Source organism: Oncorhynchus tshawytscha, linkage group LG04, assembly GCF_018296145.1.
Source record: "Oncorhynchus tshawytscha isolate Ot180627B linkage group LG04, Otsh_v2.0, whole genome shotgun sequence".
Classification (NCBI taxonomy): domain Eukaryota; kingdom Metazoa; phylum Chordata; class Actinopteri; order Salmoniformes; family Salmonidae; genus Oncorhynchus; species Oncorhynchus tshawytscha.
Window position 1 is genome coordinate 37,724,420 of NC_056432.1, and position 27,991 is coordinate 37,752,410.

The 27,991-nt window shown below is 41.9% G+C and overlaps 2 protein-coding genes across 3 annotated transcripts in view; both read left to right on the plus strand.

Annotated features, from left to right (window-relative positions):
* Nucleotides 1-3,659: 3,659 nt before the first annotated feature.
* Nucleotides 3,660-17,386, plus strand: abcb9 (ATP-binding cassette, sub-family B (MDR/TAP), member 9). Of its 2 annotated transcripts, none has more exons than XM_024417892.1 (12): nucleotides 3,660-3,884; nucleotides 5,030-5,769; nucleotides 6,848-6,962; nucleotides 7,162-7,292; nucleotides 11,066-11,283; nucleotides 11,497-11,694; nucleotides 11,944-12,072; nucleotides 12,222-12,410; nucleotides 15,159-15,332; nucleotides 15,579-15,738; nucleotides 16,122-16,258; nucleotides 16,722-17,386. In XM_024417892.1, the coding sequence occupies exons 2-12, from the start codon at nucleotides 5,082-5,084 to the stop codon at nucleotides 16,956-16,958; spliced, it is 2,376 nt and encodes a 791-aa protein (XP_024273660.1). In that variant the 5' UTR covers nucleotides 3,660-3,884; nucleotides 5,030-5,081; the 3' UTR covers nucleotides 16,959-17,386. The 2 variants fall into 2 exon arrangements, with proteins under 2 accessions (XP_024273660.1, XP_024273661.1); XM_024417893.2 differs by having other exon boundaries at nucleotides 3,661-3,884; nucleotides 11,078-11,283.
* A 1,796-nt stretch (nucleotides 17,387-19,182) lies between these two features.
* vps37ba (VPS37B subunit of ESCRT-I a) overlaps nucleotides 19,183-27,991 on the plus strand; it is a 28,968-nt gene continuing 20,159 nt past the window's right edge. Inside the window, 2 exon segments of the mRNA XM_024417896.2 lie at nucleotides 19,183-19,392; nucleotides 26,457-26,628. Coding sequence (XP_024273664.2) covers nucleotides 19,288-19,392; nucleotides 26,457-26,628 — 277 coding nt within the window. The 5' untranslated portion in view covers nucleotides 19,183-19,287.

Here is a 27,991-nt window from a genome sequence, read left to right on the forward strand (position 1 = left end):
ATAATTGATGGTAAGAGAGTGAATAGATAACAAATAACAACAAGAAAATTCTTAATGTGTAGAGGGCAGTTGAAATGTGTGTTGTTGACTAGAATAGCATCTCTTTCTAATTGCATGTTGTGTGTGTGGTTTTGTTGTTCTAGAGGGTTGACTCTATTATGTGGGGCCCAAGAAGGAAGAGAAGCGAGAGGTGGTGATTGAAGCGGAACGTAAGAGGCATATATTCCTAGAGTGCCACTTCAATGACATCAGTCATCACTTGGGACAAAAGAAGACTGTTCACAAGATCCAAAGCAAGTATTACTGGTTGGGTATTGTGAAGGACGTCGTGGACTGGGTATGTGCGTCTCTTTGAACTTCAGTGTAATGCAATAATACAACTTGGAGGCATATCATTAATTTATTCTTCTTACAAATTGTGTTTGTGCATTTGTCTGCCTTAGATAAAGGTATGTGAAACCTGTCAACGCTCGGAGAGGAACAAAAACATGACAAGGACTGTTCGGCCAATCAAAGTGGAAGCTCCCTGGGAAATTCTAGGGATTGATATATTTGGTAAATAAACTCTCAGAAAACTTCTAAGAAAATTAAACTACTCATCTAGTGTAACTGGTGTAAAATGACTAGCTAGTTAGCTGTGCACGGTAGTAGTAGCGTTTCAATTGGTGTCGTCACCTCAGCTGAGAAGTTGAGGTAGTTGTTTCCCTGTTTCCCGTGGCTTTTGTGGAGCGATTGGTGATGATGCTTCGTGGGAGGCAGTTTTCGATGTGGTGAGAGAGTACCTGGTTCAAGCCGAGGGTGTGGCGGGGAGAGGGACAGAAGAAACACTATTACACTAGTCTCAGAACAATAGATAAAGAGTTCAAATGTTTGTCTGACTTTGTTGAATTTGCTCTTCTTTAGAAGAAAAGGAAAAGCCACACACTAATCGCGCCGATGGCAAATAAAATATGGCAATATTTTGACAGCTAGCTGTCTTCATCAGGGTTTCATATCAAGCACTGCAGGTCACCAGTGTATATATAGGTTTCCATTGGACACACGCAGGTGTTTGCAATCATGGCTGGCTATGGCATGACATCATTGGTCAATTTACACATAACAATAATATCGAGAAAAGCATGAATGGATACACAATGATCATAGCCTACAGTAGCCTAGAGTACACAATTTAATTTACAATCAATGGAAAAAATCACAAATAGCCTACATCTTAAAAAGCCTTTATAAATTTATTTCAAATAGATAGAAAAATCACAGGAGTTTCTGATCAAACTCAATGTTCAGACCAAAGGAAGCGAGGGTCTTTAAATTAAAGAATCGGTTCTTCTTTTCACCAGGACCCTTCCCAGAAACCCAGCAAGGTAATTCAAGCGTGGTAATCATCACAGATTACTTCAGCAAGTGGGTGGAGGCATTCCCCATTCAAAAGAGAGATTGCCTCTCTGTTGCCAGATGTATTTCTACATCCATTTACAGGTAGCCTAATTAAACACACACACATTTCAATACTAATTTGAATATTATCTGCAAGGTACAACAATCATCAACAACATGAGTTGTCATGAGATGGCGCTCAATCACCATATTCCCCCCCCCCCCTACCAGGTTTGGGGCAGCAAAAACAATTATCTCCACACAAAGCGTTGACTTTTGTGATGAGGTGAGAAATGATTAGCCTGTGTATATTTACAGACTTAACGAAGTGGATAGGCCGATATCAACATTTCTCCCGTAATGTTACTTCCAGGTGACCAAGCACCTGTGTGACAGGTGGTACATAGTGCAGAGTGTGTCTGCTGTGGAGCTGAACCCGCTACACGACCGCAGCAGTGGCCTGCTGAAGGAGGCCATCACTCAGGTGGTGGCAGAGAAACGGGCAGAGTGGGACGATTTCCTGGACCCTGTTTTATATCTGTTTAGGATGACCATCGACCCCACAACCAAGTTCACACCCTTTTCACTCATGTTCAGCAGGCAAGCCATTTTGCCCAGTGAGGTGATATGTTTTCTTTGTGTCACTTTGTTTGGTTTAAAAAGGCATCAAATTGTGTTATTACTATGTAATTGTTCATGTTTAGCTACTAATTTTCGATTCCTTTTGTCAAGACAAAAGCTGCTCCTTTCAGTTACGACCAAGAGACGGTTTTGTATCACTCAAAGAAAGAGGCCTCTGCTTGTATGACAGTGATGCAGGAACAGCAGATCTCTGTCAAGCAGCTGGTGAGTTTGAATTTGAATTGGAAATGCAATATCTTCACATTTGGGAGATGCTGTGCTACACCACTAAAGAGAGCCTGATGAGCTTGTTTCATGGCTGCCACTTAATTTCTACTTCACTGCTGACTCACTTGACTTCAACCCCCTAATTCATCAGGACATACTGTCGGTCAATGTGTGACGTTCCCATGTGAGCTTTCTCTGGATTCCATTGGAAATGGTAAATAATTGTTTGTGCTTACAGGTGATCGCCAACATGAATGCGGCCTACAAACAGGAGAAGAAGAATGCCAAGAGAAGATCTCGGAACGTGCCCTCCATCACTTTCAAAGTCACCGACCCTATGTTTTGCTCTGGAGAGTCACCCTCTCAGAAAAAACTGAAACCGAGCATTTACTTGTCTTTCCCTGTAGAAACAGTCCTCGCCACTAAGCAAAGCTGCTCAGATGACAAAAAGAGTGACTTGGAATACCCCCTGGTTTCTGATGTTCATTGAGGCCTGCTATGCTGGGGTTATGGTATACAGGGTACAGAATTGAGACTCATACAGTGACTATATTGAGGGCTCAATTATTTGTCTCGCTTCAGTGCTGCGATGGAGACATTCTGTCCACATAGCTAAGCAGCTTCACCCCTGAGAGAAGATTGGCAAACATAGAGGCAACCAACATCAAGAATCCTGACCAAAAATATTGATGAATTATTGGGTTGGTCACGTGTCCAAATACATAGGATCTCTCTAGCAGTGCCTGGTGGATTTGTGGTCTTGTCATTGCTATTTGTTTTCAGCAAGAGGTGAATGAAATTAATGCTTTTACACTAGATCATGTAGAATACACCTAGATTTCCACCTCTTTTCAAAATCGGATATGAAGTTGCATTGATGTCATGGAGCAGTGCACTTGGAGCCAGCATCAGTTTTTTGGGGGCCCACACTTGGGATACTTCATATCCACAATCAGTCATTCATGAATACTTTGAATTTCAGCTCTGCTACATGCTTTAGGGACGAAATGTTATTCATTGGTTTGGGTCCATACCAAATGATGGCTTAAAAGTTTATTGCTGTGCATGGATTCAAAATTCCCCATTGGCCCCACATTCTACTGAATAATCTTTGAATAGGGACATCACCACACAACAAAGTCTTTGTTAACAGACTCGGTACCCCTAAAGTGGTAAACATGACTTTCACATGGAAATTATGAGTCACATTATAATGCACATTGTAATAAATAAATACATCAGTTATCATATGTTTGTCCAAATTATCTCTCTTACACACAAAACACACACACAATCTCTGAGACTCTTTGAATAAACCTCATAATAATACACTGCAGGCTCTGGCTATTTAGTCCGGTTGACGAGACTCACGTGATTTAGCGCAGGGAGCACTGTGTCAGAAGGACTCTGAAATACCGGCTCTGGATTGCCCCGCCAGTTCCGTCCTGGGATGATCTTGTAGGAGGAGCCTCGCACACCATTTATATTACCGGTTTCCATATACATTGCATAAAAGATCACCAGTGCAGTTTAAGTGCAAATCGATATGAACTCAGAATGCGACAGAGTGGCGATTAGGCCATGTCGCCTAAAATATAATAAATTACTGTATCAAGGAAAGTGATCGAATATCCGAGAGGAGATAAGAGCGCCGCACGGTAGGTCAATGTGATACAGTAACCTTGTCGAAAACTGATGTCACGGGTGCATTTGTGATCATTGATCACGGTAGGCATTTATACTGAACAAAATATAAACGCAACATGCAACAATTTAAAAGATTTTACTGAGTTACAGTTCATATGAGGACATCCGTCAATTGTAATACATTCATTAGGCCCTTACCTGGGGATTGCTCATAACTGGCAATACAGATATGCACAGATACCTTTAAAAATGGGCCTCACTATGGGCCTAAGGATTTAGTCACGGTATTTCTGTGCATTCAAATTGTCATCGATATTGTGTCTCTAGTTTATGCCTGCCCATACCATAACCCCACTGCCACCATGTAGGCACTCTGTTCACAATGTTGACATCAGCAAACCATAAGCCACATGATGCCATACATGTGGTCTGTGGGTGTGAGGCAGGTTGGACATACTGCACAATTCACATAGGAGGTGGCTTATGACAGAGAAATGAACATGAAATTCTCTGGCAACAGCTCTGGTGGATATTCCTGCAGTCAGCATGCCAATTGCATGCTCCCACAAACTTTGAGACATCTGTGGCATGTGACAAAACTACACATTTTAGAGTGGCCTTTTATTGTCCCCAGCACAGGGTGCACCTGTGTAATGATCATGCTCTTTATTTAGCGAGGCAGGTCAGTTAAGAACAAAATCTTATTTTCAATGACAGCCAGTGGGTTAACTGCCTTGTTCAGGGGCAGAACGACAGATTTTTACCTTGTCAGCTTGGCGATTCAATCTTGCAACCTTTCAGTTACTAGTCCAACTACAAGGCTACCTGTTGCCCCTATCAGATGGATGGATTATCTTGGCAAATGAGAAATGCTCACTAACAGGGATGTAAACAAATTTGTGCGCCAAATTTGAGAGAAATAAGCTTCTTGTGCGTATGGAATATTAATGAAACATGGGACCAGCACTTTACATGTTGCATTAATATTTTTGTTCAGTATAGTTCGGTGAACTTCCATTTGGGTTGAATTCAAAACACTTGTTAAAAAAAAACGTCATATAATTGTAATAGCCTATAAATGTATTGTAATAGCAACAATATTAAAACAAAACAATAGGCTACAGTTTTAGCTTTTTGTATTCTTGTTTCTCCCCAGACTTGTTCATTCTTCACAGGACACTATCTCTCCACGGATAGACTGAAACGTAATGGGGGTCATAGTAGTGGTGAGCTGTATCTTGTTATTTATCCTGGTGGATGTTATTGTCACCACTGTCCTCTACTTACATGGTTGCCAGACTGCAATATTCACAGAGGATGTGCAGAACTTTGACATTCTCCACTCCGTCCTGGACCTCTGGGGGACTATGCTGGTCAGAGTCTGCCTTCTGCTTGGGGCCTCCATAGGGGTGTTATGGAACAGAGTGGACGGCCCATGCAGGGTCTCTGCCCTGGGGACCCTGACTCTCCTAATCTGCCTGACCGTCAGCACCTATGCCTTAGCTAAGCTCCTGATGCTCTCGGAGCAGGGCGATCTGGCGCACCAACCCTGGTTCCTCAGTCTGTTTTCCTGGACCTGTGTGTCAGTGCTGGGGACCGTGCTCCTCTGGAGGCTCCTGGGAAGGGCTCCTAACACTGTGACTGACGGAGAGGGAGATGGTGGAGGAAATGTCTGTGAGGAGACTGAGAGGCTAGTGGAGGCAGCAGGAGAGAATGGCACTGAGGAGGTGGAGGAGCAGCAGAAGCATGGGGAGAAGAAGAGGAGTAGGGCGAGCAGGAAAGGAACAGAGGACCAGAAGAACTCAGGGGCCACACTGGGGCGTCTGCTGTCCTACTGCAGTAAATACGCTGGGCTGCTCTCTGTAGCCTTCCTCTTCCTCCTCATCTCTGCTGTGTGTAAGTGGCAACTTGTTTAATTACAATGCACAGACGACTAGGGCCCTGCGTTTTTCCTGAACACATGACCTGACCAGGAACAACGCAGGGCTCTAGGTACAGACAATAACTAGGGAACTGAGGATTTCCCTGGTCAGGTCATATCAGTTATTTGGCCTGGCCATGGTCAGGAAGAACTCGTGGGCCCAACAGATGACAAGTCAAGTTGATTAATGTAGAGATCCTCACCATTGTGAGGCTGGCATATTACACAGTGTTGCATGAGATAGTTACACAGAAGATGTGTAATGAAGAAACATAACCAGCCTCTTGGAAGTTCTGTTTGGATCCCATGCATTTGTATTTAAGACTTTATTACTGAACTCATAGCAGCATGGTATTGCATTCAGGGTTGCAAGGTTGCTCTACTACTCATTATAAACTGGGTGATTCGAGCCCTGAATAGTGATTGGCTGATAGACATTGTATATCAGACCGTATACCACATGTATGACAAAACATTTATTTTTTACTGCCCTAATTATGTTGGTAATCAGTTTAAAATATCAATAAGGCACCTCAGGGGTTTGTGATATATGGCCAATATACCACGGCTAAGGGGCTGTGTCCAGGCACTCCGCGTTGCGTTGTGCATAACAACAGCCCTTAGCTTTGGTATATTGGCCATATACCACACCCCACCGGGCCTTATTGTTTAATTATAGGAGTGACAAATTACATTAATGACTCATGTACCATGAATAAAGCATGATGGGGTTCTTGAGTGGCACAGCGGTCTAAGGCACTGCATCTCAGTGCAAGAGGCATCACTACAGTCCCTGGTTTGAATCCAGGCTGTATCACAATTTGCCCAGCATCGTCCGGGTTTGGCCCGGGTAGACCGTCATTGTAAATAAGAATTTGTTCTTAATTGACTTACCTAGTTAAATAAAGGTTAAATAAAAAAAATACTCTACCCTACTCATTTCATTTCATTATAGACAAATCAAAATATATCTATAAACTATATTCGTATTTTACACAATTGTGCTTATTATTTTTCATAACATTTAATGGTACTCTGTAATCCACTTTATAGGTGAGGCCTTCATCCCCTACTACACTGGGCAGGCTATAGATGGCATTGTTATTCACAAGAGTATGGAGTACTTCACCAAGCCCCTGATCACTCTCACAGTGTTGGCCTTAGTCAGGTAAGCCATGCTGAGGTGAACAGTGATCACAAGGCGTGTGTTTTGTTAACTGGTTGTCCTTGTTGTGTGCCATATCTTCTTTGATGTCTTGCACATGCTGCATATCTATTATTGATTCGACAATATATACATTGACCTTGTGTGTTTGTGGCGTATAATGTATCTCTGACTGCGTTTCATTTTTTGCGTCTCTCCTTAGCTCTATAGCTATTGGAGTACGAGGTGGCCTCTTTAATCTAACCTTTGCCAGACTGAATCTTCGCCTGCGGAATCTTCTCTTCAGATCTCTGATGCGTCAGGAGGTGGGCTTCTTTGACTCTAACCACACAGGTGAGCTGTCAAGATTTCTCTTTATTCCTTCCCTTCATGCTTTTCCCTTGTTCCTCTGATTAAATCAAATCAAGCAAATCAAATTTTCTCAGTCACATGCGCCAAATACAACAGGTTCCGAGCCCTAACCAACAATGTGGATAATAATATGAAATAAAAGTAACAAATAATTACAGAGCAGCTGTAAAATAACAATAGCGAGACAATATACAGGGGGGTACCGGTACAGAGTCAATGTGCGGGAGCACCGGTTAGTTGAGGTAATATGTACATGTAGGTAGAGTTATTATTGTGACTATGCATAGATGATAACAATAGAGAGTACAGCGGTGTAAAAGAGGGGGGAGGAGGGGACAATGCAAATAGTCTGGATAGCTATTTGATTAGGTGTTCAGGAGTCTTATGGCTTGGGGTTAGAAGCTGTTTAGAAGCCTCTTGGACCTAGACTTGGCGCTCCGGTACCGCTTGCCGTGTGGTAGCAGAGAGAACAGTCTATGACTAGGGTGGCTGAAGTCTTCGACAATTTTTAGAGCCTTCCTCTGACACCGTCTGGTATAGAGGTCCTGGATGGCAGGAAGCTTGGCCCCAGTGATGTATTGGGCCGTTCGCACTACCGAACGGCCCAATACATAGTAGTGCCTTGCAGTTGGAGGCCGAGCATTTTCCATACCAGGCAGTGATGAAACCAGTCAGGATGCTCTCGATGGTGCAGCTGTAGAACCTTTTGAGGATCTGAGGACCCATGTCAAATCTTTACAGTCCTGAGGGGGAATAGGTTTTGTCGTGCCCCATCGATGAGAATGAGGGCATGCTCGGTCCTCTTTTTCCTGTAGTCCACAATTATATACTTTGTTTTGATCACGTTACCTGCCCTCACCACCTGGGGCAGCCCGTCAGGAAGTCCAGGATCCAATTGCAGAGGTGTTTAGTCCCAGGGTCCTTAGCTTATTGATGAGCTTTGAGGGCACCATGGTGTTGAATGCTGAGCTGTAGTCAATGAACAGCATTCTCACATAGGTGTTCCTTTTGTCCAGGTGGGAAAGGGCAGTGTGGAGTGCAATTTAAATAGCATATTCTGTGGATCTGTTGGTATGGTATACAAATTAGAATGGGTCTAGGATTTCTGGGATAATGGTGTTGATGTGAGCCATGACCAGCCTTTCGAAAGCACTTCATGGCTACAGATGTGAGTGCTATGGGCCAGTAGTCATTTAGACAGGTTACCTTAGTGTTCTTGGAAACAGGCCCTATGGTGGTCTACTTAAGACATGTTCGTATTACAGACTCGGAGAGAGAGAGGTTGAAAATGTCAGTGAAGACACTTGCTAGTTGGTCAGCGCAGGAGAACTTTGAATGGGTCCCTGTGTGTGGAGTAAAGGTGGTCCAGAGTTTTTTTGCACATTTAACATACTGATAGAAATTTGGTTTCCCTGCATTAACCTCTCTGGGACATTCGGGACGGTAGCGTCTCACCCCGCCAACAGCCAATGAAAGTGCAGGGCGCCAAATTCAAAACAACAAAAATCTCATAATTAAAATTCCTCAAGCATACAAGTATTTTACACCATTTTAAACATAAAATTACCGTTAATCCAGCCACAGTGTCTGATTTCAAAAAGGCTTTACAGCGAAAGCACCACAAACGATTATGTTAGGTCACCACCAAGTCACAGAAAAACACAGCCATTTTTCCAGCCAAAGAGAGGAGTCACAAAAAGCAGAAATATAGATAAAATTAATCACTAACCTTTGATGATCTTCATCAGATGACACTCATAGGACTTCATGTTACAAAATACATGTATGTTTTGTTTGATGAAGTGCATATTTATATCCAAAAATCAAATTTGACTTTGGCGTGTTATGTTCCAAAACATGCAGTGATTTTGCAGAGAACCACATCAATTTACAGAAATACTCATAATAAACATTGATAAAAGATACAACTATTATACATGGAACTTTAGATAAACTTCTCCTTAATGCAACCGCTGTGTCAGATTTCAAAAAAACTTTACAGAAAATGCACATCATGCAATAATCTGAGTATGGCGCTCAGAGACCAAACAAGACAAAAAGATATCCGCCATATTGTGCAGTCAACAGAAGTCAGAAATAACATTATAAATATTCACTTACCTTTGATGATCTTCATCAGAATGCACTCCCAGGAATCCCAGTTTCACAATAAATGTTTGATTTGTTCAATAAAGTTAATAATTTATGTCCAAATAGCTCCTTTTGTTAGGGCATTTGGTAAACAAATCCAAGCGCGTGTGCAAGTCCAGCTGAAAGGTCGGACGAAAAGTTCAAAAAGTTATATTACAGGTCGTAGAAACATGTCAAATGAAGTATAGAATCAATCTTTAGGTTGTTTTTATCATAAATCTTCAATAATGTTCCAACCGGAGAATTCCTTTGTCTGTAGAAAAGCAATGGAATGCAAGCTAACTTTCACATGACCGCGTGTCACGAGCTCTTGGCAATCAGCCAGACACCTGGCTAAATCCCCACTCATTCGGCCCCACCTCACAGTAGAAGCATCAAACAAGGTTCTAAAGACTGTTGACATCTAGTGGAAGCCTTAGGAAGTGCAACATGGCCAATATCCCACTGTATCTTCGATAGGCTATGAGTTGAAAACTCATATGGCAGGTTTTCGCCTGCCATATGAGTTCTGTTATACTCACAGACATCATTCAAACAGTTTTAGAAACTTCAGAGTGTTTTCTATATCCAATATACAAATTATTCTGCATATTCTAGCTTTTATGGCTGAGTAGCAGGCAGTTTACTCTGGGCACCTTATTCATCCAAGCTACTCAATACTGCCCCCCAGTCACCAAGAAGTTAAAGACCCGGCTACTAGGAGCGCCGCCTTTGGTGAGCGTTTTCTTGTTTGCTTATGGCGGAATACAGCTCATTCAATGCTGTCTTAGTGCCAGCCTTTGACTGTGATGGTATGTAAACAACATCGAAAAATACAGATGAAAACTCTCTAGGCAGGTAGTGTGGTCTACAGTTTATCATGGCTATTGCTCTACCTCAGGCGAGCAAAACCTTGAGACTTCCTTAGATATCGTGCACCAGATGTTATTCACAAAATACATATTCTGCTGCCCCTTGTCTCACCAGGCGCCGATGGTCTATTCTGCCGGTGCAGCATATAACCAGCCAGCTGTATGTTGAAAGTGTCGTCGTTCAGCCACGTCTCCGTGAAGCATAAGATATTACAGTTTTGAATGTCCCGTTGGTAGTTTAATCTTCCACTTAGGTCATCTATTTTATTGTCCATCTATTGCACGTTTGCTAGCAGAATGGAAGGAAGTGGGGGTTTATTCGATCACCTACGAATTCTCAGAAATTCTGAGAGACGGTAGTGGCAAAATGATGTACAAATGAAGTTTTAAAAAAAAGTTTAAAAAAGGCTAAATGAGAGATAAGGGGTACTTGGCTCCACTTTAATAAAGCTTTGTACAAGCTTTGTACAAACAAGAACAGGTTCTAACCAGTTCTTACAGTATTCAACTCAAGCCTTTACATAACATTAGACTGTAACAGAACCATTTTGCCCCAACACTATGTTAAAGCCTGTGAGGTTTAAGTGTTATAGTGTAAAAGCTTTTCTCCTAAGCTCGGAGTCTCATCCCCAAATTCCCAAAAGCCCTACACATTTCTCCCTCTACTCTGCCTTCATATTTCTGCTCCTAACCTGTCGTTAAATAATGAAAATAATTCAGAAAGAGTTTGGAAAAAATACACAAAAAAAAAAGTTTGTCCTGCAGGTGACATCACCTCTCGCCTGACCTCTGACACTACTCAAGTGAGTGACCTGATCTCTCAAAATGTCAACATGTTCCTGAGGAGTATGGTTAAGGGCATAGGGTTCTTCATCTTCATGTTCGGGATGTCCTGGAAGCTGACTCTGGTCACCATCATGGGATTCCCCTTCATCGCAGTCATCTCAAATGTGTATGGGGAGTACTACAAGGTATTCACTCTGCTGCTTGTATACACACATGCACAAGCATGCACACCCACACATGCACAAGCTCTCACGCACACACGTACACACATACACACTTCACCCCAGCCCATGTATTAAATTGTAATACATTTGAACACTTGTTTATTAAAAGCTTCATTCATACAGTATTTAGTTTGCACTTTTACTTGTTAAAATTTCCACGGTTCTCATCATCAGAGATTGACCAAAGAGGTCCAGACTGCCCTGGCTCAGGCTAACCAGGTGGCCGAGGAAACTGTTTCATCCATGAAGACGGTGCGCAGCTTTGCCAATGAGGAACAGGAGGCTGATTCCTACTACGGCAGGCTGCATGTCATGTTTCAACTGAACAAGAAGCAAGCGTTGGCCTACGCCCTCTACATGTGGTCCAGTTGTGTAGGTATCACCAATGTACAGTAGCTACCGCCTGTAAGACCGTCAATGTACATAAGAATGAAGAACTTGTTCTTAACTGACTTGACTGGTTAAATACAAGTTAAATAAATAAAAGAAAGCTCAGATGAGGACTGAGTGTTAAGGAGCTCCCTCATGTTTTATGTCTTGTGTTTTTTATTGCATCCACTGTATCTGCTCGCTTTACCTTGGTTGTGGGGCACATTCAAATGTGTTTCTCGCTTGCTCCAGATCTCAGAACTCGTTCTTCAAGTGGCAATCCTCTTCTACGGCGGTCACCTGGTCATTACTGAGCAGATGAGTGGAGGCACCCTGATATCTTTCGTCATATATGAGCTGGAGCTGGGAGAGTGCCTGGAGGTATTTCTGACTCATTCATATACATCTCTAACTGTACACATGGCAATCACAACCTATCCCTTTAACCACCTTATATTACCGTAAGTAAGACAGCTACCTAGCTAATTGTATTATCCTTTGTCCCCTGTCTTGAATAACTTGTGTTACAGAGCATAGCATCGGTCTACACAGGTCTCATGCAGGGAGTGGGAGCAGCTGAGAAGGTGTTTGAGTATATCGACAGGGAGCCCAAACACCAACATGATGGGAAAGAGGTCCCCGACACCTGCAAAGGACTGGTCGAGTTTAAAGATGTCACGTTTTCCTACCCAACACGGCCCGAAACAGACATTCTAAAGGTATGTGTCAGCTGACCATTAGGTTTGGGCTCAAAGCTAGACTGATGAGTGGAGCTATAGACAGAAACACTGTTGTCAGGCAATTCTGTATCGTTTCATGCCAGTAGTAAGCTTTTATATCATCGCCATGCAGCAAAGCCAGCCAGTACACTATCAATCATACAAGAAAGCTACTGTATTGATCAATGTCGGAACTGTTAGGTTCTAAGTTCCGGTACAAATTCCAGTCGTACTCTGAAAAAAGCTTGTGCTAGATTTATTCGCCACACTGGGTCATACAGCTGCAAAGACAAGATATGAAGTCACAAGCACATATATTTATGACCTCCAACTAGGCCTCAACCCCGCCCCCTTTCCAAACAGACCCCCTTCTGTGTGTAGGAACAATTCATCTCTGTGGCTAGGCATGTGGTGCTATCGTACCAGCTCAAATTTGGAACCTTTGCTACACCTCCACGCATCTCACGGTCTTCTTATCAGTGAGGAGAACCCAGTCCGATAGATAATTATCCTCATACACAAAGAGCTATTTCTGTGAATAAGCAATCTATTCATAATATAAGGACGCAAAACATATTGAGAGGATACAATGATATAAAACAGTAAAACTATAAGACAGTGTTATAGGGCAGTAGTTTACAATCTATTAGATCTAACATATGGCTCCTATCTCACCCTTATGGAAACTTTTTGTTTCAATGACAGACCTCTTTTGAACTTTACCTCTAGCAAAATACAACTGCACATAGATCATTCCATCTAACCCATAACACGCTAATCACTATTGCTAGGCTACTTTTATGATTATAAACATACTAAAACGTGCTCACGTCAATTAGTCAGTTTCACAACAGTGCTTTTTATCATGTCTAAACTTATATTAATGATATATGTATGCCTATGATATGATGGTTGGGTATATATGAACAGATGGTTTGTCTTCTTCTTGGTGGTCCTCAGTTGGTAAAGCATAGCTCTTGCAATGCCAGGATAGTGGGTTTGATTCCCAGGACCATCCATATGTAAAAAAATGTATGGACGCACGACTAAGTCACTTTAGATAAAAAATATCAGCGAAATGGGATTTTACATTTTTCTTACAGTTTTTTACAACTGTTACACAAGTTTTCAAAACAGTCTCCTTTTTTTTCAAAACTCTACACACAATTCCCAAAACTGCACACACAAAATGCAAAATGCCTCACATCTCCGTCAAAATGTAACACTGCATTCAAAATGCCATAAACACATGTCAGAATGAAGCATTTGCATCAAATGGCAAACACTGCTTTCATAACAGTACATTTTTGGATATACCATGTAAACACTGTTGTTCTAAATCTAAAGCTCTTTGGTCTTTCATAGGCTTATATCTACATTTCAATACAATGTTCTACAGTGAAAGTAATCTGCTGAGCGGGGTAACAAGTACACTGTAAACACCAATGCAATGTATGTAGAAACAGAACATATTTATTAGGCCAAACATTACTGTTGTATACAGTAGCATACAACAAAACCATAAACATATGTAAACCAAAAGTATATTCTTTAGAATACAGTAAAGAACACAATTGTGTGTGTGGGGTCCTGGGGGGGTCAGTCCAGGAATTGGTAGGGGGGAATCCCCAGTGCTAAGCTACGCTTCATCTCTTCTCCGGCCGGAGTCTGGCCACAATACTTTGTCCACATCACAGAATACGTTTTCTCTTGCCAAACATCGAGGGAAGTATCTCCTAGCATGGCGTATCCAACCTTGGACAGAGGCAACCTCTATGTCCCCACATGGAGGGAAGTATCTCCTAGCATGGCGTATCCAACCTTGGACAGAGGCAACCTCTATGTCCCCACATAGACCATATTTATAATTGCAGTCTCTTGTACATCTGTAGACAAGCATCCTCGTCCTCCATGATGTCTTTGCCTTTCCACTCTGTACAGAATTCAAACACAGTATGTGTTCAGCATAGGAACTGTAAACAATGTACAAAAAAATGTAGTACAGCATGATAACCAACCTCATTCATTCAATGCAGTGCAGTAAATGGATGGCTTAGAGTTACAAATGTTTATGCAATACTATGCAGTCATACGTATTTTACAGTACAATACTGTAATGCTAAAATAGTCATTAGATAGTTGCATACCTGTTCTCATTTCTGAAGGTTCGAATTATGGATGCCACTGTAAATCGAATCAAGGTCAAACCGTGGTTGATCACATGATCAACAAGTTTTGCCCTAATCTCATCAGAGATGGCTCTCCTTCCTTCTCTTCTTTGCCCTTGCCCTCTTCTTCCTCTTCCTCCTACTCCTCTTGCTCTCTGTCCATTGTTGGCATTCATTGTTCAAAACAGGTAATCTGACCTTTGACCTATTTATAGGCCTATACTACAGTAAAGCAGTGATTGGTTAGTGATCAGTTAAGCTATTAGTGTTTGCACATGTGAGGAGTGTGTGTGTGACCTGGTGAATAAGTGTAGCATTTTGATTGGTTGTGTTTGTTAAAGGAAAGCAAGTCACTTCCTGTTAGATTCTTGTGTTTTAGGTAGAGAATTGTGTGTAGTGTTTTGAAAAAAGTGTTTTATGCAATTGACAACTGAGTCAAAGGCTGAGAAATAGCTTATGGTTTTGGATATTTGGTGTGTAGTTTTGCACTTTAAGTGAGAGGTTTCAAAAATCGTGTGACATGAAAAGATTTTGTGTGTAAGCAGTTGGAAAAAACTGTAATCTTCTTCTTCTTCTCCAGAGTGTATCCTTCACGTTGCGGCCTGGAGAGGTGACAGCCTTGGTTGGACCATCTGGCAGTGGAAAGAGCTCCTGTGTGGGTCTCTTAGAGAATTTCTACGCCCCACAACAAGGACAGGTGCTGCTGGACGGCCGGCCGGTGCACACCTACCAGCATGGCTTCCTCCACTCGCGGGTCAGTGCTCCACATTGTTCCTCTGGCATTTTAACTCGTTGTTTACAATGTGTACAACTAAGCCTCTGCGTTAAATCACAATCACTGTCTACCTGAGAAGTTTTCCATGAAATCTAAATATTCTGTCTCGTGCTAGATAGCTTATTCCTTTCAACCACCAGAGGGCATCAATATTCATTTTAAGATGAAGACTGGTAAAGATCCCTGTGCAGAAAGACTGAGCCTCTCTCTGTGTTGTTGTTGCAGGTAGCACTAGTGGGCCAGGAGCCTGTCCTGTTCGCCCGTTCTGTAGAGCAGAACATAACCTATGGACTGACTGACATCCCTATGGAGGCTGTGGTGCAGGCTGCCACCAAGGCAAACGCACACGACTTCATCACCGGTCTAACCAACGGCTATAACACAGGTGACATTAATGCTATTGCCTAAACTAATATTTACCAACCTTTTTTGGTTACTATACCACTATCTGAATTTTGATCTGTCCAGAGTACATCTGAAGTACCCCATCATGTGCATTTTACCAGTAAGCCTATGGTCTCCTGAGTCTTCTCAAGGACCCCCTGTGGATAGGCCAAGCACCCCCAGGGGTCCTAGTAGTGAATCTAAAAAAAATAGCAAACTAAAAACTGCAAAATGTTATGTTTACTGCAACATACTGTATGAACATTGGCCATATAATTTTTGAGTAACACAAAATAATAGCCTCTCCTCACTATTTGCATATGATTTTGCATTTCTATTTTAAGATCTCAAACGTAATGAAATTGTTCCTCGTTCCTCTCTTAGGAGTGGGTGAGAAGGGCACCCAGTTGTCAGGGGGGCAGAAGCAGCGGGTGGCCATTGCACGGGCACTCATCCGCAACCCACGTGTTCTCATCCTGGACGAGGCCACCAGTGCACTGGATGCAGAGAGCGAACATGTTGTAAGGAGACAGGCTAAATCAGTGTTCTGTGACTGTGATCTGGGTTTAATCAGATCAATTCGTGAATTATAGATAAAGATACAGTATGGATTTAGAGAGGAAGGGTGTATATTCTGTAATATGCAGCTCCTCAAGTTTCATGACAATAACCTAGTTCATTAAATGCAGTCTAATGTTATTATAATAACTCTCAGCTGCTGGTGTCCTCTCTGCTGTCTTTAATCAGACCAAGTCTTCAACTATACTAGATACTATTAACCCTGGATAATCCTTTTTAGTATAACCAAACTCTCTGCATTGTAACTATGCTGGCTTAAAAAGGTCAGTATTATTATTTCATCTTTGACATATTCTCTTTATCGGTTGTCTCTCATTTGATGGCACTTTATCTCGTTTTCTGAATGCTATCTCATATTTGACTTTTAGTGTAGCTTAGGATCTTCTCTCTGTTCTCTCTCCCCAGGTCCAGCAGGCTCTGAACAACATCATGCGTCAGCACACAGTGCTGGTGATCGCCCACCGCCTCAGCACAGTGGAGAGGGCAGACAACATCATAGTCATCAACCGTGGCTGTGTGGTAGAGCAGGGGCCACACAGCCAACTGATGGCCAAGGGGGGGCTCTACTGCAAGCTGGTACAGAGGCAGGTCCTGGGCATCGAGACGGGGGCCGTTCTTAACCCTCCAGAGGTGGACATCTGAGGGTGGTAGTCAGCGGAGGCAGAGCGGACATGATAGCAGCAGTGCCAGCGAGTCAAAATGTGAACACCACGCTACTGAGAGAGGTTCCTGGGGCTTTATTGGTAGCTAACACTGACTGACTGGCACTGCTGAGCAGTGCCTCGAAACCAAGGCATTACATTACCCTTGATGTTTTATTTGCACATTAGGTTGAATAGATTCAACTCAAGTCTATTTTACAGTGTTCAAAACCTTGAATATTTGTTATTGAATAATCAATAAGAGTAGTCATTTGACCAGTTCTTCTGGACATGAATGAGCAACACGCTAATTAGTTAATCCTAGTAGTGATATTACACTAAACAAAAATATAAACACAACATGTAAAGTGTTGGCCCCATGTTTCATGAGCTGAAATAAATTATCCAAGACATTTTCCTATACGTACAGTAAGCTAATTTATTTTAAAATGTGTTCACGTCCCTGTTAGGGAGCATTTTTCCTTTGCTAAAATAATCCATGCACCTGATTAAACAGCATGATCATTACACAGGTGCACCTTGTGCTGGGGACAATAAAAGGCCACAAATGTGCAGTTTTGTCACACAACACAATGCCACAGATGTCTCAGGTTTTGAGGGAGTGTGCAGGAATGTCCACCAGAGAAGTTGTCAGAGAATTGAATATTAATTTCTCAACGATAAGCCGCCTCCAATGTTGTTTTAGAGAATTTGGCAGTACAGCCAACCGGCCTAAACCGCACACCACATGTAACCACCCCAGCCCAGGACATCCACATCTGGCTTCTTCATCGGCAGGATCGTCTGAGACCAGCCATCCGGACAGCTGATGAAACTGTGGGTTTGCACAACCAAAGAAATTCTGCACAAACTGTCTGTGTGCTTGCCCAAGTCTTCACCAGGGTCTTGACCTGATGGTAGTTCGGCATCGTAATGGTCTTCAGTGGGCAAATGCTCACCTTCGATGGCCACTGGCACGCTGGAGAAGTGTACTCTTCACAGATGAATCCAGGTTTCAACTGTACCGGCCAGATGGTAGACAGCGTGTATGGTGTTGTGTTGGCGAGCGGTTTGCTGTTGTCAACATTGTGGTGCCTCATGGTGGTGGTGGGGTTATGATATGGTCAAGCATAAGCTATGGACAACGAACACAATTGCATTTTATCGATGGCAATTTGGATGCACAGAGATACCGTGGCGAGATCCTGAGACCCATTGTTGTGCTATTCATCCGCGTCATCACCTCATGTTTCAGCATGATAATGCACGGCCTCATGTCACAAGGATCTGTACACATTTCCTGAAAATGTCCCAGTTCTTCCATGGCCTGCATACTCACCAGACATGTCACCCATTGAATTTGTTTGGGATGCTCTGGATTGACTTGTACGGCAGCATGCTCCAGTTCCCGCCAATATCCAGCAACTTCACACAACCATTAACATTCACCAGGCCACAATCAACAGCCTGATTAACTCTATGTGAAGGAGATATGTCGTGCTGCATGAGGCAAATGGTGGTCACACCAGAAAAGTATCTGTGAACAACAATCTGTCCCAGTCATGTGAAATCCATAGATTAGGGCCTAATTAATTAATTGCAGTCCATAGATTAGGGCCTTATGCATATATTTCAATTGAATGATTTCCTTATATGAAATGTAACTCTTTGAAATTGTTGCATGTTGCGTTTAGATTTTTGTTCAGTGTATGAATATCGTTAATATCATTGATTGTATGACGTACAAAACAATAATAGTATTGTGATACTTTATTTCTAATTGCAATATTAGGTGGAAATTGTAAAGTTATCTCTGTGTGCATCTAGGCCTTTCTGTATCTGGTTAATTTGTAAACGTATACTGTATACAGGACAGAGAGGTGCCTTCACTGGATGAGAATGTGCAGACTGAATTTATTCTATGCAATGGGAAGTGCAATGTCTTGAAACTATATGACACTATCATTGCTGAATAGATTAGATTTCATGTGGATGCTGTCCAATACTTGATTTTGCACAAGTAAAAGTTAATGTACAGAATTAACAAAGACATGACTGCAACCATACTGCAACCTACTGAAAACATATTGTTTGTTGTTGCCTGTTGGTTTTATCGTAGCAGAGGCCTCTTCGACTGTATTACATTCAGTATGACGTCATATATTCCCACCTCCAATCCTGTGCCAGAGACACACAGCTTCCGGTTACAGTCTGTAGCTTGCTCGTTTTTTTCAGCCAAGCTGTTTAGTCTTCCGAGCGCGTGAGAGTGAAGGTGCTTCAACGAAGGGGGTCTGAGGGGAAGAAAGAATCTTAAAACAGATGTGACAGAAATGTCTGGTTTTTGGAACAAGTTTAGCTCTTATTCGATGACGCAGCTCAACGAAATGCTTGAAGATGATGACAGACTTAACAAAATTATTCAAGAAATGGAAGAGGTAAGCCACTGTAACAAATTCACTTGGGTTTACTGCCGCAATGTTTACATTTTTCAAGCCTTTTGTTTGCCTTTTGCCAGCATGCAGGGTAGGTAACGAAGCATTTAGTGAATGTCGAGAATTTGCGGATTTATATTGCATACCTTCCAATACATCGTTTTTCAACCTTTGGTGCGTGGGCAGATAACGTTACCGTCAATGTCAGGCGTTTAAACAAAATTATATATATATATATATATATATATATATACTTTTTTAAATTCTTTGAAGAACTTTTAGAATTTTGCTGTCTAACTCGAAATAGCAAACCTTCCTGGAACTTGCCACATTGTTGCCATAAAATAAACAAACACTGTTACATTGTGAGCGAGTGACAGCAACATAACAATATTGCTGCAGAGAAAATGTATAGTATCCATGCTTCTCTTCTCTTAATCAGCAATACATTTTGGAAGAACGTTACTTGCAGATGGATATGGACATGAAAAGAGTAAGAACACTTTCTCTCTGGGAGTGTCAACTGGTATTATGGTTGGTGACGAAGCAAAAATACCTATGTTTACCAAGCTGCAGTAATGACACGACATACAGTTCAGGAGGTCAGAGTTTCCGTTTATGAAAATTAAATTACAAGACCCAATAAGGGCAGGTGTTCATACATTTTATTTTTGTTTAATTTGGCACAATGTCAAGGTCATGCACCTCCTCCCCTGTTTTACAAAAAAACATGTTATCTTGTATAACCAGCTGCCTTTTTAGCCATAAGGAACCTTGAATGAGGTTTGGTAACACAATTGGCTATAAAGTCACTGATGACGATAATCATGAAATTGTCAGCTGCGGAATGAACTTTTACTGCCAGCTGTGCCGAGTCATTACACTCAGTATGGTAGTTTATTTGTTAGATTATCTTTAATATAGCCTAGTGGTTAGAGCATTGGGCCAGTAACCGAAAGGTTGGTGGATCGAATCCCTGTGTTGACAGGGTAAAAATCTGTTGTTCTGCCCCTGAACAAGGCAGTTAGCCCACTGTTCCTAGGTTGTCATTGTAAATAAGAATTTGTTCTTAACTGACTTGCCTAGTTAAATAATAAATCAAACAATTCCACAGACTATGTTCTCCTCCTTGGGCAGGACTTCTACTAGCACACCTGAGAGAAGAACAAGCTGTGAGGGTGAATTTACATAGTTGTTCCTAGACAATTCCATAGATCCATCTGTAGGGGAAAGGACAATTGTAAGCTGTAAGGTCTTTAACTTGATAAAGGAAACCAGCTAGCATTGATTTGCATGTGTCTCGATACCAGATAACTGCTTTTTATAGTCCCAGTTATGATTTTATTCCTCCCTGTATCTGATTCTAGCTGCCAATGGTTTCGTTTTCCTCACGTTGTGGCAGTGGGGTGGAATGACGAAGGGCTTGATATCATGGCTGATTGCTGTAGGTTACTTTTTTCCTCATAAATCTACACACAATATCCCATAATGACAAAGCAAAAACAGGTTTTTAGAATTTTTTGCAAATGTATAAAATGTAAAAAAAAAAAAAAAACAGCGATACCTTATGTAAGTATTCAGACTAGGGATGCGCGATATATCGGAATCAGACGATATTACCTAAAAATGGTGACATTAGCATCGGCCCAATGTCTAGTTTAACGGCAATGTGCAAATCCGATGTCAAAGCTGATGTGCATACGTGTATAACGTAAGTGGATGACGTAATGGCGCCACGAAAAATACAGCGCTACACAGAACAAAAGCATAAAAATACTAAGCGCACACTTCCAACAAGTTTTAAGTTGAGCAGTCATTTGAGAGGCGAAATCCATTAACGCCAAAATAATGGAATTCATTATGCTATTTGCTATGGGCGTCACCACTGACATTTGGACCAGCGACATCAGCCCCATGGGCATGCCAAGTCTGACAGCACAGTGGGTCGACAGTGATTTCGTACTGAGGAAAGCCGTGTTGCATGCTCAAGAATGTGCTGGTGGTCATACCACTGCCATACCGCTGCCATTTCAATGGCATTTGAGAACATGTTTGAAACATATACACACTTCTAGCGCCATTCGAACAACTCACTTGAGAAATAAGCTAGTCAACTGCTTCTGCAGCAGACGCGATACCTCTGTCATGGCATTGAAACGCCTGCTCAACAATCACTTGCTCAACAAAACTGCTGACACAGACCGTGGGGTTAAAACTTACAAAAGTACTCGAGGCTGTGAACAATCGATTGGGTGGTATTCTGTCTGGCGCTTCGTTACTGTGTCACCACCATGCTCTACATATGTAAATGGGGGACATAATGTAGGTAAATGCCAACAAAATAACCTTTTGTTCAGTGTGGTGTGTGTAACCTTTTATTTAACTAGGCAAGTCAGTTAAGAACAAATTCTTATTTACAGTGATGGCCTTTGAACCAGGGACTGTAGTGACGCCTCTTGCACTGAGATGCAGTTCCTTAGACCGCTGTGTGTGTTAACTATTTAACTGTACTAGAATGCTTAAAAGCCCCTAAAATAAAAGATAACGGTGTGTTATTTGGGGTGGGAAGGGGGTTTGGCAAGGAAAATATCTGATTTTCGGAATCGGCCAAAAATGTCATATCGGTACATCCCTAATTCAGACTCTTTGCTATGAGCCTTGAAATTGGACGTGATTTGTAAAGGCACACACCTGTCTATTTAAGGTTCCACAGTTGACAGTACATGTCAGAGCTAAAAACCAGGCCATGAGGTCAAATGAATTGTCTGTAGAGTTCCAAACTGAGCAATCGGGAGAGAAGGGCCTTTGTCAGGGAGGTGACCAAGAACCCGATGGTTACTCTGACAGAGCTCCAGAGTTCCTCTGTGGAGATGGTTGCCCTTCTGGAATGTTTTCCCATCTATGCAGCACTCCACCAGACAGAAGCCACTCCTCAGTAAAAGCACATGACAGCCCACTTGCGGTTTGCCCAAAAGGCACCTAAAGAACTCTCAGACTATGAGAAACAAGATTCTCTGGTTTGATGAAACCAAGATTGAAGTCTTTGGCCTAAATGCCAAGTGTCACATCTAGAGGAAACCTGGCACCACCTCTACGGTGAAGCATGGTGGTGGCAGCATCATGCTGTGGGGATGTTTTTCAGTGGTAGGGACTAAGCGACTAGTCAGGATCGAGGGAAAGCTGAACGGAGCAAAGAACCTGCTCCAGAGCGCTCAGGACCTCAGACTGGGGTGAAAGTTCACCTTCCAACAGGACAATGACCCTAAGCACACAGTCAGGGCAACGTCAGAGTGGCTTCAGGACAAGTCTCTGAATGTTCTTGAGTGGCCTGGATCTAACATCTCTGGAGAGACCTGAAAATAGCTGTGCAGCGACGCTCCCCATCCAACCTGACAGAGCTTGAGAAGATCTGCAAAGAAGAATGGGAGAAACTCCCCAAATACATGTGTGCCAAGCTTGTAGCGTCATACCTAAGAAGACCTGAGACTAATCGCTGCTAAAGGTGCTTCAACAAAGTACTGAGTAAAGGGCCTGAATAATTATGTAAATGTGATATTTCTGGGTTTTTTCTTTATATATTTGCAAACATTTCCAAAACTGTTTTTGCTTTGTCATTATGGTGTATTGTGTGTAGATTGAGGGGGGGAGGAATGGTTTAATCCATTTTAGAATAAGGCTGTAACGTATCAAAATGTGACAGGTCAAGGGGTCTGAGTACTTTCCCGAATGCCTTCTGTTTTCCCCGCTGGTCACATGGATTCGTTAGAAGGGAGTGTGACAAAGAAACACACATTATGACAGAGAAATTCATTCTCAACATACTTCCTTCAGACTGGAATTTGGCATTACCTGATTTGACATAGTATCTTTTATTATTTATTGAGATGCTTAGTCTTCAGGTTAAAATGACGTAATTACTTTTAGGAATATTTTAATAGTTGTGTCCTTGACAACGATTATGAAACAAAATTGGTTGCAGCTCGACTCACGTTGGTTGAGCACCCTCCGCTTCTTTCCTAATTACTAATTACTGAGCAACATTTAACTTTAAGGAAAGTTCTTTATTGGTGTGTGCGTTGCTTTTTATACAGTTCTTCCGAAGAATAATAGCATGTGGAAAATGTCCACCCCCCCGTGCAATTAACCTTTTTTTATGTCTGGCCCCTGTGAGAATATGGTTGATTAGCCCTGATGTACACAATGTAATCTGAGCAGATACCGTATGTAAGTACACTGTACTGCTCCGGTATGGAAATGCATACCTGTAAATATGGACACTTTAAAAAAAAATTTTTTTAATGCTTTCTGCTAGCTAACTAACCACTCTTTTTTTCACATTTGGAATACACACTCGCACACCTACTCACTCTTTGTATGCAAATGGTGTTCAATGGGTGTGTGTTCCTATCATTTCAAATAACCAGAGCAATGTTCAGCCTCTCGCTGGAATCACATGAATCTCTTCTCTATGGCCAACCTTTGTTAATATCATGGCTACACACTGACAGTTCATATTTGTCTGTCAGTCCTGGCATTCCTTCCATGATCAGTCAGTCTCAGTAGGCAAATCCTCCCTCTCAATGGAGTGCTGTAGAGCACTGTATTGTCACTTTGAAGTGATTGTGGTTCAAAAGAGAAATGGAAGGAAGGAAAATAACAACCACAGGTATGAGCCAGTGTCACTTAGTTGGGAAACTGTGATTTGCAGATATGTAGCTAGATCTATACCAGGCATGACATTGAGAGATGTAGCCCTCTATATCTTGCTCCCTGTTTGGCTGAGCTCTAGAATAGAATCATCTCTTAGACTAAGCTCCAGAGGAGGCACTGAATGAAAACCCTCTGTTTGGGTGTGATGCTGATGCTGCCTCTGAGCTGTGGTCCTGTATTCATAAATCATCTAGCAGTGCTGATCTAGGATTAAGTCCTCCCTGGCCATGCCTTCTTATTTCATAATAACTTTATTATGTTAGTTGGAGGGGTGTCATAAATGTGAAGAAAAAAGGAATGTATTGAACACAGTTTGTTTGTTGTGATGATTTTGGTGTTCCCTCTAGTATTTTTCCCTCGGGTACTGTCACTGTGAACAGAGAAAGTGGAGAGTTTTTCTGAATGCATTTCCTTCCCCCACAAAATGTGTTTGGTTGGACAGAATAAGCCTGCAGTAATGGATGCTATTTAAGGGCCTACTTTTTTTTCGGTGCATGGCGTTGGAGTGGCTAATTGAGACGTGGTTCTGTTCTTCTGAAGTTAGTTGTATGGCTTTGTTTGGTCAGCTCAGGACATGGCAGTGCAGTGGCGGAAGCAGTAAAGCACAGTGGCAATAAGTGTATTTAGCCTCTGGCCTTGTCTGAAATGTTGTTTTCTCTCTGTCACCCTCTTAACCCACAGCCCAGCGGCCAAAGCCCACACGGCTGTCTGGTTTCTGTCTTTCTGTTATAAGATAATCCGTCTTGGAAGTAGTGTTCTACATGGTAGGTTAGTTTATGTATTTGCAGAGCTGGGTCACATGATTCTATTCACGCCCAAGTCACTTGCTATTTCTGTCCTTGGAGAAAATGTAGCTTGATGCGACTGTGAATTTGAGTCATGTGGGAAAAGCTCTTGAATAGTTAGTTAGTCATCAGCCACTGTTTAGATTCTTGGCTCAAATTAAACTCCATATTCATATTTTCTTCATGTGACTAATTTGAGTTTAAAAAAAAATATATATTTTTTTTTACATAATCCACATGCCGTGGGCTTGTTTTGAGAAGTCACACAGCGGGTTCTAGTTGAGTGTTGACAGGACAGGCACAATATCTGATCCCTACCCATCCTGGTGTTGCCTTCCATTGTGTTTGTGTATCCGTATGTCTTACCATGTGTGTCTTTATAATGTGTCATACAATGTATCTCTGTATGTCTTAAAATTGAACTGACAGCTTTTGAACTACTTTGCAGATATGAAACCCAGGCAATCAGTCATATCAAATTCCCAAATATCAAGTTCCCAGTTAATGCTACAAAACCAACTTTATACAAGGTTTTAAAAATAGGTTCTATTTGACTCAAATTTCCATGATGTAGAGTAAGGCATTTTTGGCAGAATAGATGGATACAGTTCAATGCATATAATTCACCTATACATTATTTGGAAGTCCAAAAAATATTGCTATCAGGTTGTAATTCACAGCTGACCTGGTGCATTGTTTGCTGCCTCCACCCATTCAAGATGCATGGTTTGTTTCAATGACTGAATAGTTTGGACAAAAACTGACAAATGTAACCAAGGCTGGGAATGTCAATACAATCAAACAGCAAGGACAGTGACTACAAGTCAATCATATCATGGCCAATAGGTTAGCGTATCTATTCATTTAGGTCTTTATTTAGCAAGCTTGATTAAAACACGAAGCCTACTTTAGCTACCTAGCTAGCTAACTAATGGGAGTTTGTCAGCTTTTTCCCCGCATTGTTTTTCGGTGGCTACAGCTAGAGATGCAGGTGTCATTTGGTTAGCTAGCAAGAAATGGGTATCACTTTGCTAGCTAGCTATGCTGAACTTGAATGACTATTATCCACAGTTAGCAAGCATATCTCTTAGTTGTCAATCAAATGTATTTGGCATCGGACAAATGAGCAGGCAGGCAATTCCCATTCAGTTGTCACTGCCTGTAAACACACAGTCCAGTTCAAAGTGAATGATGACAGGCCCGTGTGGCAACTAGCTTATTTGCATATATGCCTACTGTAGCTCTGATTGGATATGGCACACTGGTCTGCGTAGGGTCTGGTCCTGGACAAGACTAACAGTTTTTATTAGGTTTTATTTACTGCAGTGCCTATTGATTGTCCAAACGCCGCTTTCCCAAAATATTGCTGTAGAATTTAACTTACTCTACGTCATTACCAAACATTCTGTGAATGTATGAAAACGTGAACATGAAGGTGTCTAAGTGCTCGCTTGTCAGAAAGCAGTCATATTCTTCCTGGTGCTGTACTGTATCTGAGCAGATTTCTATAAGATTTCATGTTGCTTAAACACTGTCAGTTTCACTGTGTGTGGGTCTTAATGTGTATTGTAGATGCAGGATGTGCAGCAGATCAAGGAGATGATCCTGGCCAGTAACCGGAGACTGGCAGAGCAGAATCTTCAACTGCAGCCCAGCCTGGAACACCAGAAGACCCAGCTCACCAAATGCTACGGCTCACTACAGGAGAGCTTTGAGGCCTACCAGGTCCACAAGTCCAAACTAGGTAACGCATGTTCACTTGTCTGCAGAATTTGAGTACATTTCATTATACCCTGAGTGTACAAAACCGTAAGAACACCTGCTCTTTCCATGGCATAGACGAGGGGGGTTGCGCAACTCCATAAGGGAAGTACCAAAGCCCCTTACTATAGGGGAGGTGCATGCAAGCAGATAAGGACATTTGGCTAGGATGGAATAAATTATATTGTAAAACCTGCAAGAGAGCGAATGTAACCCCCCCCAAAAAAACACAATCCTTCCCAATGTAACAAAAAAAAAGTTTGACAACCCTCCCCTATTTTGGACCACCCCACAGACAATTGTGATCTGTCCTTGTACAATGAAAAAGCAAGGTATTGTTTTGTAAAAATGATGCATGGCCATCATATTTTTAATGTTTATCATAGGAAGAATGTAGCCTGCTACATTTCCTAATGTTTTGCTTAAAGTTAATCTTGCATTTTAAGTACCAGAGAAAAGTACAGTGTGAACCCTTTGGAATTACCTGAACTTCTGCATGAATTGGTCATACAATATCATCTGATCTTCATCTAAGTCACAACGATAGATGAACAGTCTGCTTAAACTAATAACGCACAAAAAATTTCAGTTGCATCACCCAACTTCTGTTGAGCTTCAATTGGGGGACAGATTGCCTTACATTCTTCTGCAAAATGTCTTGATAAACTTGGGAATACATTTTTCCGTCGATGATAGCAAGCTGTCCAGCAAAGCAGCTCCAAACCATGATGCTCCCTTCACCATACTTTACAGTTGGGATGAGGTTTTGTGCCTTTTTTTTCTCCACACACAGTGTTGTGTGTTTCTTCCAAACAGCTCAACTTTAGTTTAATCTGTCCACAGAATATTTTTCCAGTAGCGTTGTGGAACATCCAGATGCTCTTTTGCGAATTTCAGACGTGCAGCAATGTTTTTTTTGGACGGCAGTGGCTTCTTCCATGTTGTCCTCCCACGAACACCATTAGTGTTTTACGTATCGTAGACGGAGATGTTAGCTAAAGACTTACAGAAATCCCTATAACATGCTGACACTCCAGGATTCTTCTTAGGCTCATTGAGCTGTGCTGTGCTCTTGCAGTCCTTTTGCAGGATGGCTACTCCTAGGGAGAGTAGCAAGAGTGCTGAACTTTCTCCATTTATAAACAATTTGTCTTACTGTGGACTGATGAACATCAAGGCTTTTAGAGATACTTTTGTAACCCTTTCCAGGTTTTTGCAAGTCAACAATTCTTAATCTTGGTTCTTCTGAGATCTCTTTTGTTCGAGGCATGGTTCACATCAGGCAATGCTTCTTCTGAATAGCAAACTCAAATTTTGAGTTTTTTTTTTTTTTTGTAAGGCAGGGC